This window comes from Morone saxatilis, unplaced genomic scaffold (assembly GCF_004916995.1).
Source record: "Morone saxatilis isolate NCDOM2014 unplaced genomic scaffold, NCSU_SB_2.0 Contig8, whole genome shotgun sequence".
In the NCBI taxonomy this organism is placed as follows: Eukaryota; Metazoa; Chordata; class Actinopteri; family Moronidae; genus Morone; species Morone saxatilis.
The window spans coordinates 20,585,702-20,599,653 of record NW_023340257.1 but is presented as its reverse complement, the minus strand read 5'-3'; the positions used below and the strand labels follow the sequence as shown (position 1 = coordinate 20,599,653).

The 13,952-nt window shown below is 43.2% G+C and overlaps 1 protein-coding gene across 2 annotated transcripts in view; it reads right to left on the bottom strand.

The window, feature by feature from the left end:
* Positions 1-576: 576 nt before the first annotated feature.
* robo1 (roundabout, axon guidance receptor, homolog 1 (Drosophila)) overlaps positions 577-13,952 on the bottom strand; it is a gene marked incomplete at its 5' end in the record, with an annotated part of 109,894 nt that continues 96,518 nt past the window's right edge. Inside the window, 10 exon segments of one of the 2 annotated variants that reach the window (XM_035680383.1) lie at positions 577-1,842; positions 2,270-2,463; positions 2,559-2,834; positions 5,895-6,056; positions 6,153-6,649; positions 7,323-7,553; positions 7,865-8,009; positions 9,137-9,253; positions 10,005-10,391; positions 12,383-12,537. In XM_035680383.1, coding sequence (XP_035536276.1) covers positions 1,828-1,842; positions 2,270-2,463; positions 2,559-2,834; positions 5,895-6,056; positions 6,153-6,649; positions 7,323-7,553; positions 7,865-8,009; positions 9,137-9,253; positions 10,005-10,391; positions 12,383-12,537 — 2,179 coding nt within the window. 2 annotated transcript variants of the gene reach the window in all.

Below are 13,952 nucleotides of genomic sequence, written 5' to 3'. Positions count from 1 at the left end.
GTGCATGTAATAAATGTGGTTTATTTTCCCGTGCTGGATGCCAGGCTTGAATTGGAAGTGCAGCCCCACACCATGGAGGCTAAATAGTTAGCTGCTGTAGTTATGTAGCGCCTGTTATGATTTGGCGCTATTGAATTATTTTCAAACGGGGCTTTTTTGATTGCTTGGTTGTGCACATCATTGTCTTTGCGGTCAAGTTGGATTGTGAACGTTCTGCCATCATTACCACACGGTTATAGTTGAATGTTTTCGCTTGTTTCAGAAAAATCAATGGAAGTGATTGTCTGTCATTCAGTGCAGCAGACCCAGCTCACACAAGAACTCACGAGACAGACAGCTTTTTTCCACAACCGATTATTCATTTTCAAAATTGAATTCAATTTTATAATCAAATTTAGAATATTCATTTAACAGCCCTAGTGTGGTTATAAAAATGTGCATACGCGAGATATTTAGTCAACCTACAGCCTGTAGCCTAAATACTTAATTGTCGTTGAAGTCAAAAGTCTTGAAGACAACCAGCCTTATCCTGTCAGTGAACGTTAACAAATGACCACAGGCACATGTATAGTTTGAACTTTTTTATTCATCTTTTTTTTTTTTAGTTCTTTTTTACTTTTTTGCTTTACGAAACAAATGTTTGCAGATGTCCTATGAATAAACAACAGCCCCCTTCCTCCTCTAAAAATAGGGGTCTGTCACCCCTGCCTTATCAAGAAAAGAGACTCTTCTTGTCCAATTACAACCTCTCCAGATTCCCAAAGTGACTCTTATTTCCTGTATTTGACATTCGTTTAAGTGCATTAGTAGACGACAAAACCATTTCGATTAATGTGCAATAGCTGAGTTTATGGTCAATGCGAAAAGATATTTACATTGCAGCTATGACTCACATTAACTGTCTTTTTCATCACTTGAGCTAGCGTCAGAACTGGAGAGGGAGACAATCACAACGCAAGGAGTCTCCTTTCAAGCACAGCCTTCGTAAACAGCAACCTTTACCTACATCATCATCATCATCATCATCATCATCATCATCATCATCATCATCATCATCAGGATTAACTAGACTCTTTTGTCATACCTGTTTTCCTCCAGTAAGACAAAAAGGTTAATAGATAGAATGGTTTAAAATAAAGTTTAGTGATTGTGCTTTTAAAACCAAAGTAAAACAAATAACAAACATTGACGACAACACGAAACATAACAGTGCATTACAAAAAACAAAAGAAAAAAAATCCCAAAGTGGTACTTTCTTGGGGCAGCTAAATAATATAGCAATTTACAACATGGATGGAAATGATAAAATAATTATATTTACTGGCATAATAAAATTAGAATTCGCAAAATAAAACAAGGAAGACAAATTTGAGGTACCACAATGGGTAAAACAAGAGGACATCATGTATACAAGTATATTTACAGACAGTCCACCCCTCTCTGCTTGCAGCTATTTTATTACAGTAACATCTGACTGTACGGGCTCCCAGTTCTTGTCAAGGCAAGCCGAGTCATGTCAATGTCTGGAGTAAGATTTCACTCCATATTGCATTGGAATTAAACATAAATATAGTACTGCGTATTTTGTTTTGAATGCACCATTCTTTTATCTTCAGACACTCTTTCCTTTTTTTTTAAATGGACATAGAAAATGATAGAAAAAAACCCATTGGTCTGTTTTCCAGATGTAAAGAAACACTACTGATGTACAGTATGATGGCAGCCAACATGATGGTGAAATACTGAGATATTTAAAATTGTAAGAGAAACAATGGTGCTCCACTCTTGGAAAAATCAGGACAGTCCCTCGTTTTTGTCCTCTGTTCTTCAGCTTTCTACCATCTGGGTAAAAACACAAAAACAAACATGTTGGTTAGCATCCGTCTTTCACAACTAGAGCTACACCAATAAATCGGCTAATCTAACCTTATTGCAGTATGTGAGCCAATATGTAACACAGAATTGCAGAACACAGATGCCAAACTAGGTTTGAGTTAATTAAGAAACAATGTCTACCAGAGAGTGCTGACAAGTTGATTTTGACTGATTGTGACAGATTTTTAATATAAAATGTATCCTGCTTAGTACTGTATGGATCTTGCTCACAATTGTTTACAATTGTAATCTTAGGTATCGGAAGCAATATTGTATTATGTCTTTATATCATCTGATAAGCTTTTTTTTTAAACCTTACTCAGCTCGGTCGGGCTATATTCATTGCTGTCAGATGTGTTGAGGGTTGGCCTGTGTACTTCATAACAATCTGTACCTCTAGCTCTTCGTCTCCTGGTTGGAAGGCCCCCGTGGTGTTGAGGCCCATGTCTGCAGGGTTCCTGCGGCCTCCTTCTCCTCTCCGCCGGCCCCCTGAGCCCCTGGAGGACATGGAGCTGGAGGAGCTTGGGTCTCTGGGGCTGTTGACTGTGGGGAACTGTGGTCGGCTATAGGGCAGAATGTCCTCTGAACCTAGGGACAAAGAACAATTGTAGGAGGAATTGAGACTTGCACACCCACTGTACACAGCATTGAGGGATTCCCTCACATTGTATTTGTTGTTGTACCTGCGTGTTGGCGTGCCTTGTTGGCAGTGCTACTCTCATGTTTATTCCCTTTTCCTCCATGAGCAGTCTTTTGTCTATCCTGAGCGTCTTTGCGCTCAGACGAGCTGGTTCTGGGGTCCGAGCCCTCTCTGGGCCGATAGCTCCCTGTTCCTCCTCTCTTGTCTCGCCCTTCACCGGCTTTGGGGGAAATCACTCCCCGGCCCTCCAGGGCTGCCTTGGAGGGATGTGTAGGCGACTTAAGCACTGCTGGAGGTGGGATGGGCGGAGGCGGGAGATCTGAAGGATAAACACAGGATGCAAGAACAAATTATCCACAGACCTCAATAACTGGGGTTTAGGTAATTGCAGAAGACTGAGGAACAAGAATCTGTGTACTCTAGAAACTTTAGTGTGTATCATCTGTCACTCAGTTGTCTCACACCTGCAAGGTGATACACAAACACAGCTGCAGTGTGTGTACACACACTCAGAGCTGCACACATGGCTATGCCGAACGGAAACTCCTCTGTACAGACAGTAAACAGAACTGATGACATTAGAGAGGCTGAATCTGGCCGGAGAGTTATGAGATTTGTGTGAGAGGCAAGAGAGGAGGAAGAGGGGAGCGTGACGGTCAGCAGCTGGCTCTCTGACCTGCTCGACTTCCCCTGTCGATGAATCAATGCTGCTTGTCCTTGAGCCATTATTCATATGAGGCCAGCCAGTGGGCCGCCTAGCCTCTCACATCACGCAGCCATCTAAACAAAACGGCAAGAGAAAAGCCTTGTCTGCATGCGATCGATGGCTTTTCATCTTCTAATCAGTTTCCGACCTGAAGGATGATTTTGTTGGCTGCCAGACCCATAATCCACATAGGATTATAAAGTTAATAAACACACCAAAGGGCCAACTCTTACACCTTGCTTGTGTCCCAAAGGCTAACCTTAGACTCTTAAGATTGTGGAATGCCGGACTTTGTGGAGAATCAAAGCTTTTCTTGTTTCCGTGTTACACACAAAAGGCTAATGGGGCAGGTGATGTCTTTGCTGCGTCTCGTTGGCAGAATCAGGCAGCTTCAATACACTCTTCTGATTATCCTCCACCTCCATCCACTCCTCCTGAATATAAAAGGAGGCCAGTCAATATCATACAGCAGAGAGGCGTCTGCAGTTTTTTAATATCTCTTTTGCCTCCTGAGTCCTGCCTCAACCTGAGTCCGATCAATGCCACAGTCTCAGAGCTATAGCTCAGTACGCGGCAGGAGCAGAGCGCCTGTTAGATTTATGAGGAAATATCGGCGAGGACAGAGCTCAGGTCTGAAAAGTGTCTCTGGGCCTGCCAAGGAGGGTGTATCTGAGGGCCTGGTGGTTAATTAGACAGATCAAAAGAGACAGGAAAGGGTTAAGTTCAGAGAGGAGGTAGACAAAGGCATTAGAGTCAAACGCAATATGAATCATGGGGGGAAATATAACTTGGGTGTTTCCACATCCACTGTGCAAACAAGAGTGAAATGAGTAGGTCAAAGAGGGGTAAGGGGTGGGGAAGGGAGGATGCTGGGGCGGAGGAGGGCTGCTTCACTTGATTTTCTGGCTTTTTTTTTTTTACTACCGCTTTACTGATGGTATTGTGTATTTATAGTGATGCTGCTTAGATAGTAGTCTTGGTCAGAACGTAGAGACACATAAAACAAATTATGGGAATACACAATAGCATATTGTGTGTGTAGAAAACATGGTTAAGTTGTTTTTTTTTTTTTCTGTCCTCCTCTAAATTTCATGAAATCACCTTCCCTCACCTATCACCTCAGCACAAGTCTTCCAGACTACTGACGGGGTATGTAGGGTGGGGGTTGATGTGCAGACAGGGGGGGGAGGCAATAACCTCCAAATGAAAAACAATCCATTCAGATCAAATGCAATCAGCAGGAGGGCTGATGGACAGACAGAGTTGCAGAGCTGTCAGTCCGCCCCCTCGCTGCTCAAACAAAGACTGAGGAGAGCATAGGAGAAGAGGAGAGAGTGGAGAGGGATGGAGAGATCACTCCAAAGGGAGGGGCAGCTGATGGGGAAGAAGCCAGGATATAAGGATGATGGCAGGAGGCGTAGGTTCGGGGTTGGGGGGGAGGGTTGGATTTTCTGCAGTGATATAGCTGGTCTGGCTCCCAGTGAGCTGGATATTAAATCTCCCTGCCAAGTGCTTCCAACACTCAAGGACACCTGACACTAAGAGGAGAAGCAGCTCTGGGACAGCACATACTGTACACAGCACTCACATACAGATACATTTATTAAAAAGAGATATTTCCACTAGATCAAAGTGGAGGGGCCAGAAACAGTGGGTTTCTGTTGGAAAGCTATGTGTTGTGAAGAATGATGCCTTAAAAAGTCAATTGCTCTTTTACTTAACAAGGTTAAAGCTTTTCCTTCTGTGTACAGCTGCTCCGGTATTTAGCCCCCGTTTGGTTTATGTGCAGGCCTTGCCGAGTGAAAGGTGGCACTTCAGCATGAGCCAGAGCACCTGGATCAATTTCATTAGTGGCTAGAGTGGAGAGACATCCCAGTGTCAGCATAGCCAAGCTGGGCAAAGCTCCCCTGAGACAACCCCCCTACTCCCCACCATGGCCCTGGCCTCCTGCCCACCACTCGCCCGATCTGTTCAGCACCGTCACAGATTAGGAGTGATGCCATGTATGCATGTGCGCAAACACACGAGAGAAGATGATTAAAACTTTGGCTCGAGGCACACTGACACTCGGTCGTTTGCGGACACTACATCACAGTAAACTGCACTTTTCCCTTCCTTATCTGTAGAGGGAATAGAGGGAGAGCCACTGATACAAACTGACCATCTGTGGACTTGGGGGACACAGCTAACCCAGTACTGCTGCTATGTCTATCTCTATCAGTCTGTTGGCTGTATTAGGCCATTAGTACCTTTTACAAACAAACATGTACATACCTCCAAACTTAGAATACCTACAATAAAATAGTATTTTTTTTATTTTTAACAATTTCTTGGAAAATATTTTGAATTTTGATGAAAGCGAATAGTTGTCGTTGGATTAAACTCTTATTTGAATTGGAAGTTTACCATACATAATATTGAACAAGACACATTTGTATCAAGAATATAATCACAAACAGTATCTAGTTTTTACATGAGATTAAAATCATAGTTGTTTTTTGTTGCATGTTGTTTCTGTCCTCCCAGAACAGAAACAAGTCTGCTTCTAAGTAACCTTAGCTAGTATTCCATAGACAAAAAAACACAAATTTAGCTCACCTAATAATAATTATTTTTCGTATATTACACATGCATTGAGCTAGGATGATTTTTATTTATTTTTTTATTTTTTACCTTCATTATAGGCTTCACGTCGTTGGTTGGCTGGATGGCCTGCAGGATGCTGTTTCTGCTTCTTAGGAGGCCTCCTGTGTACAGCTGCCATACTCATGTTACTGTCTGTAGACACCGGGCTACCAGGACGGTGGCCTGACGGATTTATTTGGTATTTTCGTGCTGAAAAAAGAAACAGAGAAAGAGTTTGCTTTTAACATTCCTCAAATTTCCTGCATTAACATTTTCCATGGATGTGGCAGATGGTCTAAAACCTACCTGAAGCTCCTCCAACTTCATGGCCTTGAGTGTTGGGATATTTGGCCACCCTGAGGCCTGAATACTCTGCAGCTGCGGCAACCGCTTGAGCAAAGTCAGCATCAGTGAAGAAGGATCCATCTGATGAACTGACTGCGCTGGACCTCCCTGAAGAGACATTATCCTCTTCAGAAGCCGACCCCCATCCGTTGATCATAGAGCCGGTCACCGAGCTCTCCAGGTCGCCCATGCTGGACGCAGGCGTCTGTTCAAGCCCTCGTAACAGCAACCTTCGCGGGTGCATCTGGGGATGGTGAGGGTGTGTGTGGGGGTGGGTGTGGTGGTAGTGCATCTTGGCCACCTCTGCATCTGTCTCATCACCCTCCTCCTCTTCCTCCAATATATCCTCCTCCTCCTCCATACCGTCAGTGTCCAAGGCCAATGGGCTGGTGATGTACCCATATGTGTGTGTAGGAGAGAGGGGCCTTGGAGGGGGTGGGGGGCTCACAGCATGGCGCCTGCAAGAGGTGAAAAACACACAGTGTGAGAATTGCATTAAATTTTGAATATTTTTGATAAATTATGCATAAAAAGTTTGTAAAATACACCAGGCAATTATCATGGGACCATAGTGCTGATTTTGCATGTTTTAGGCAATTAATCACAAATCACAATTAATGCTTGTGATTTTCTGAGATTCACCTAAGCACATTAAACTCAAAACTGGATATGCTGTCCACAGATTAGACACAGAAAACAAGCATTAAGAAAACAAGTGCCAACAGTGATGTGAATTTAATGGTTTCTTATTCAAACCAAAATGTAATGATGTTGTCGTTTCTGTTCTTTCCCAAAAAATAAAATGCACTCAATTTAGACTGTGTACATTTTTATGCTGTTCTGAAATGAACTGAAACAAATAGATCCCTCGAAGGTAAGAAATCAATCTAAAAGCTAAAATATGCTTTTCAAAAGTGGCCAACAGTGATGTGCAATATACTGAATTTGGAGTTAAAGGGCTAAAACATGGAAAACACTTGAGAATTTAAAATACTTGGTAGATCATGTTACTCTATGAGGCTTTAGAGAATAGATATATTTCCACAGATATATTACGCAGGCTGACCACTCTTCTTTCGCTACTTGTTACGCTTCTATCCTAGTAGATTGTTTCACATTATGCAGGCGTACCTGCGTTCATGGCTGTCATGTGCGTCCTGGAGCATCGGCTGCATCTCCTCCTGCGGAGAGGGGGTTAGGGTGGCGGTGGACTGGTGACTGTAAGATACAGCAGCAGGGGAAGAGGCTGCCCCTCGGATGGGAGGAGTGGGCCCCCTCTCCATCTCCTCTTCCTCCTCCAGCTCATCAGGCTGCAGGTACATGTGAGAGGGGGGCATGGGGCACTGCATGTCTGGGTCACAGCTGCCAACAGAGAGAAACAAGCCTCATTAACTTCATATCACTCACAAAAAAACATGAATGTTTTCATATACTGAAGCCAAGAAAACATACAGTAAATATTCATGCCATCCTTCAATCAAGGTTTGACATGAGTCTAGCGCTAATGGATAGAAAACCCTTGGGGCACATGCTTGCAGTGGATGCAAGGAGCAGAGGAAAGGCAGGAAGAATGAACTTGTAGTGTAATACAGTGTGTGTGTGTGTGTGTTTGTATGTGTGTGCGCGCCTGTCAGAATGTCTGTGTCTTTGTGTCTGAGAAGGTAATGTCCCACCTTTCTTCCATCGATAGAGAGTACTCCTCTGTGCTCCGACTTGGGGGTGGGTTTGCAGGGGGAGGGGGCAGAAGGTCAGCCCAATTCATTGTGCTCTGTTTGGGTAGTTTGGGGGTGCGGACTCCCTTCTTCTGACCCTGACTGCCTGCTCAAAAATGGGGGAGAAAGAAAGCACTCCGTCAGTCACAAGACACCTACAGAAACACAGGCTTGTCTCAGAAAAACACATCAATTATTAATGTTGAAGAAATCGCAAGGTAATGAGTAAGGAATTGACAGCAGACAAAATGCATTAACAAGACTGACTGACAAAGAAATGATAATTTTACATGTGAGAGTGCAAAGGCTAATACAACCCTCCACTTTATGCAAGTGTGCACACATACCTCTCAGTTATTAAATGATAGGAAATACTATAAAACAGTCATTTCCCTACAGCGGCGCCAAGAGAAAAGGTAGGAAGAAAATGGCAGAAAAAGGTCCAATTAATACCAAACTATTAGAATTGTGAACCAATGAGCTGTGAGGTGCAGTGAGCATTAAAGGCTTCTCCTTAATGGCTTGAACTTCAAACGCAATATCAGAATGGATACATGGCATTAAGGTAGCAGTGTTGCATGCCGTCTGCAATGTGTTATCATTTGTCCTTGTCCACAGACAGACATTGAGGCCCTGATGAAATTAGGCTGCTCCATACTGGAATTAAAGTAAAGCCAATTAACGAAAGCAGTGGAAACTATGCAAGGACAAACAGAAATAAAAAAGAAGGCAGAAAAACAAAAAGATAGAATTAATACAAAAATATCCTTTTATTTAATTTGTTTTAAACATCCCTTGGATGACATTGCACCCAGAGAACAAAAGACACAAGGAAATGCCTGGCACAGTGCTCATGTCTTTTAAGGCATTGTCAGTTTTCTCTTCTCTTTATATTCAGCAATTTTCCACTTTCTGGAGATATCTCCCTTTCAATTTCTCTTCAAGATAGGCTGACATGGAAATTAATTAAATTACCATTTTAAAGCATGTATTATTAGCGTCTCAAAGTGATGTATTGCTTTTGAGCAAAAGTGGGATTTTCAAATGGGAGGGGGAAGGGGGGGATGTGTATGTGATTATATGGTTCACAACAATAATAATAATAAGTCTTTGGGAGTTAAATTAAAATAAGCAAGAATAAACCTCTAAAAAAAAAAAGTCTTTGTTTTTATAACCTCTGAATACCCTTCCTGGAAATACTCTTATTCGTATTTAATGCCCCAACCCGCTTACCGGAGGTACTACTGCTGCCTCGGTCAGAGCTGTTGTAGGAGCCTCCACCGTGGCTGTCATGGGTCTGGTTGTAGGGAATGGTAGCTGGCATAGGGCTGTCACCTCCTCTGTAGCGGTCTGATGGTGGGGAGAATGGAGAGCGTAGTTAGTGCGGCAACAGGCATACATTTTGACAACTCAAAAACTTTAAAGCAAATTAACAAGGAAATGAAAGACTAATTTATCAGCAGTACAAAACCAGTTCACAGTTAAAATTATGTATACCATGAAATGGCATGACACTGAGTAGAGTGAACAGTGTTACACATGACAAATGGCATGCAGTTCCATGCTTTATAATTTTCAGGTAAGTATATGAACACATGCAACATCTGCACGAAAAATCTCAAAACTATCACACCAGATGTGGTTCCTTTCTGCGGGTACAACAAGGTGATGATAGCTTTGTTCAAAGCGTCTATAGATCCAAGAGTTATCTTTGTCTTTCCTTTAGAAATCTGACACCAAAGATAAACCCTCACACCTGCCCTCATCACAAAAAGACAACCCAGATACCGTAACGACAACAGCAATTCAGGCCTGGCCCACATTTAGCGGCAAAGATTACACATGATTGCATGGAAGGTGATGAGGGGTTACATGAATGCCATACAGACGGGCAGAAAGAAAGAGTGATGACGCCTATGTTGACTGAAAACGAGCGAGACAGAACCGAGGGAAATATGAGGATGAAACTCTTCTACAGGCTTCCACAGTGAGGCTGAAAGAGCCAGGAGAGGAGAGAACAGAGGGAGAAATCAAGTCGAGGAAGATCATGGCTCGGAGTTGACCTCTTTAACCATGGCTGCTGGGTATTCCGCACACTCACCCTTGTTCAGCTTGTTTTGTTCCATGATGTTGTACTGCAGCTGGGAGCCCATGTCCTGTTTCTGCTGTAGGACTGAGGTGGGCTTCCAGCAGTGTTTTTCATTCACCTCCCCTCCAACCCCGAGTCCTCCTCCACTCCCTCCAGTTCCTCTGTCTGAGTTCATGTTGTTGCCCATGATGGAGGACTGGATGAGCTGGGTTGTGGCGTACGGTGTCGGCTGGCCCCCTGGACCCACAAAGCGGCCTTCTTTCAGGTTTGGACTGTTGAAGGTCTTCATCTCATTGATCTTGTTGGACAAGTCTACATCTCCATAGACTCCTGACTCTGGCACAATGAGGTTGGTCTGCTTGTTTTCCATCTGGTTGTTATAATTGGCGATGCAGTCGGCTGGAGAACATGAGGAGGGTATTTAGTCAATGTCGTCTATTGCTGATCAGCTGAGCAGCAGTATGGCAGTTTGGTAAAAGCTTTGAAACAATAGGCCATGATCTGATCTACTGCCGAGCTGAAAGCATTTATATGACGAAAGTGAAATACATTTGCATATTAATTTCTAGCTTTTGAAAGATCACTGTGCCCATCAGAGAGACATTTCTATTTTGGTTTAAGGTCTCAGTTTTGTTTGCCAAATGATCTACTTTGGGTGAGCGACACAGGTGGTATTACACCTTCTCGCTCAGCCTCTTCTCAGTCTCACCCGTGACTCAATGTGGGTGTCATCTCTGTTCTTTTCCATCTGACAGTGGGAGCGTCTTTGCTCATTGAGAGGGACAGAGAGACATGTCTGTATCAAAGACCTGGAATGAGGCGTGCAGTAAAAGCACAGCTCCACTGACAGATCCAATTTTCCCTGGCTCATAAAATATTCAAATCCTCCAGCAGATCTGAGAGCCAGCCTTGCGGTAAATACCAAGGACGGCCATAGGTGCATGCTGCTCGTGCCATGCGCCTCACATGTCAGCAGCACGGAACAGCTCGACACTTCAAAGGTTGATGTGTGAAAGCGCCCCTATGGCTGAGATAAAGGGACATTAACTCCTATTTCTTTGCTCTGTCACCTAGTCAGTGATCCTCTTAATGTTCACAGAGTTTAGGTTTGGCACACACACAAAGCATGCGTCTGGCAAGCTCCTTAGTGTCATACAGCGAGGTGTCATGCGAAGAGTGAGGGCTTCCTTTAGCCTGTTATTCCCTGTTAAACATATCGCACCATGTTAAGGCAGAGTTAAACACTTCAACCTCAGAAGGGTGATTAGCACAAAGCAAAAACTGAACTTGATGACTATAAAGACTACAAAATGAATTATTAATCCTCACAGGGAAAGGTTTTGATGTAAGGAGAAACTATTGCATGGTTGGATGGATATTAGGCCCAACAGCTGGACAGGAATTATGGGCTGCCCTTAAAGGCATAGTCCCAAAGTGCATAATTTAGAACATAAAGCATTTCAATTCAGTCCATTTTCCGAGGATCGGGTTGTTTAAGACTTGGGTCACAGCTGAAAATTAATAACATTAAGCCCTGTGTCATCCAAGCTGAAGTTTTTGGCTGCAAGTTTTACTGTGTTCTCTTTCACATAGGTCACTGTGTGTGAGTATATTGTATAGTAGTGTATAAGATATTGAGGCCAAACTTGTCTTAGTGTCTTAGTGCTGAATAAACTAAAAGGCCACCTGGTGGTGTTCTATAAGTCTCTTTCCCTTTTTTCCTCACCACCTACCCTACTTTACTTTATCTCATTCACGCTCCCTACCTCCGCTCATACATTTCAGTGTATGTTTTAGCATACACTTATTCTTCATCACTCCTCTTTCCCCCTCCCTTCCATCTGGTCTGCCAGGTGCACCTTTCTCCTTCTATCATTCTCTATTCCTCTGCTTCTGGCCACCGTCTGCAGTCCAGCCTTGACCTCTGTGCCCACTGCACATTTCTTAAATAACTGAGCACTTAGGGGAAATTACATTACCGGCTATAACAACAGTATGGAAATAAGCAGAGCAATTCGATTAGCAACAGAGTAGAGCCATAAGCCCCTCTCAGTGTGCTCCTTTTATTTCCTGCCTAAAACAGCTCTACTTTAACCTCAGATAAATCAAACACACAAGCACACAGTCACTCTTAATCCTAATATTTCTTCAGGTTTTTCTTGTGGAGACCTAGAGAAAGGAGAGATACACAGAACAACTCTCCAGGGAGCTAACCCAGATATCAGATTTTGCTTCCTTTTGCGCTGCAGATTCCCCCAGCTCCTACATTTCTTATCTCTACAGTTATTTTGTCAAGGACTGCATCATTGCGTTTGAGGGGAGTGTTTTTTGTATGTGTTGTTTTTGTATTTTGGTTGGTGCCTACGTATGGAAGTGTCGACACTACATACCTGGGCGGCTGTATGTTGCCAAGTTGCTGTCGCTGTTGCCATTGCCTGCAGTGCAGCAGTTGATGCAGCAGTCGTTGTGGTTGGAGCAGGAGTTGGGCCATGTGTCAGCCAGCCAGGGCTGAGTGGCAGTTTCCCCAATGTTTAGCAAACCAGGCCTGTAAAAAAAAAATGCGATCAAATGGTTAACAATAGTAAGAGACTAAGCCAACACCACAATGACATTTATGTGAATGAACTGAAGAACCCACAGTAACATAATATTTGAAAGAGAAGATTATGTGGAGTTTATTTATCCAGCAGCTGAGAATAGGAAAAATAGAAATCCGGCTTTAGTACTTTTTGCCTTTTGGCCACTCACACGCATACACACAGGCCTAGGGAGCACATTAGAAAAAAGCTCAGCTAAATAAATTGTGTGTGCTTGACTTGCCCACAGCCGATGACACTTTCCCAGAGCCCTCGTGAGCATTAGCGATCCGCCTGGATTAGACAGCCAGATAAAAATCACTCCCAATGTTGCGAAATGTGCGTCCTGAACAGCCACTGAACCACAAACGCTCCCTGAGTAGTTTCCACGGTGTCACGCAACATCTCTATCATTTAAAAAGTTTTTTTTTAGCTGTACAGGAGGAAAGAATTAAAACTTGAGCACCAGCAGAGGAACCCCATGTGGACCAGCCCTTCACATCCTCCTCTGGCAATCCATCTCTATTGTTTCCATGTCATGGCTCCTATTTCTTCAGCTTTAATCCCAACACAATACAAGATCGCTTGTTTAACAGGATTCTACTGTACAACCTGACCTCAGGCCAACCACTGAGTGTTAAAAGAGCTGAGAATAAATAGCCTCCTATTGCTCATGAAATGAATCAATCTAGCATACAAAGATAAAGCAGGCTACTCTACCCAGGCCATACATTGTTTAAGTATTCAAATCTCCACAGAACGACTCCCAGTTTGCATATCCCAACACTGAATTAGCATTGAATTACGTTTCCTCATTCCCTCTCAAATGACTCATTTCTTGGATTCATTTTTGGTAATGAACACATTTGTCTTTTACAGCCAAATACAATCTCACAATAGCTCCTCAATCACCCCGGCAGTTGTATGTTGATATTGAATGGCCATTGTCTTTGTGCAGAGCTGACACAGCCATGCTGCATATGGGATTCAATCATAGAACTGGATAATATAATGAATATGGATTTACTGCTGATGGCTCCAAGCTAACTATTCATTGAACACACAAATGTACACTTGCAGTAAGTATTGAGTACATTCTGTACTCAATGCAGAGGGGGGCAACAAATGAATACTCATTTTGGTCTGCGCACTCAATTTTTACAATTTCCCAGCTGTATGAAAACATGCCATATGTCATCGAGTGGATATACAAATGAGTGTGAACAAGTTGATGCAGTGTTTACCAAGCCTTATATTATACATTCAGTCACTGTTTGTACACAATGCACCATTCCACAACATGAAGAGGTGTGGTGTTACGGCTATGTGTGTGCGTGTATCTACATTCATGTTTTAGGGTGACGCTATGGCACAGCCTTGTGGT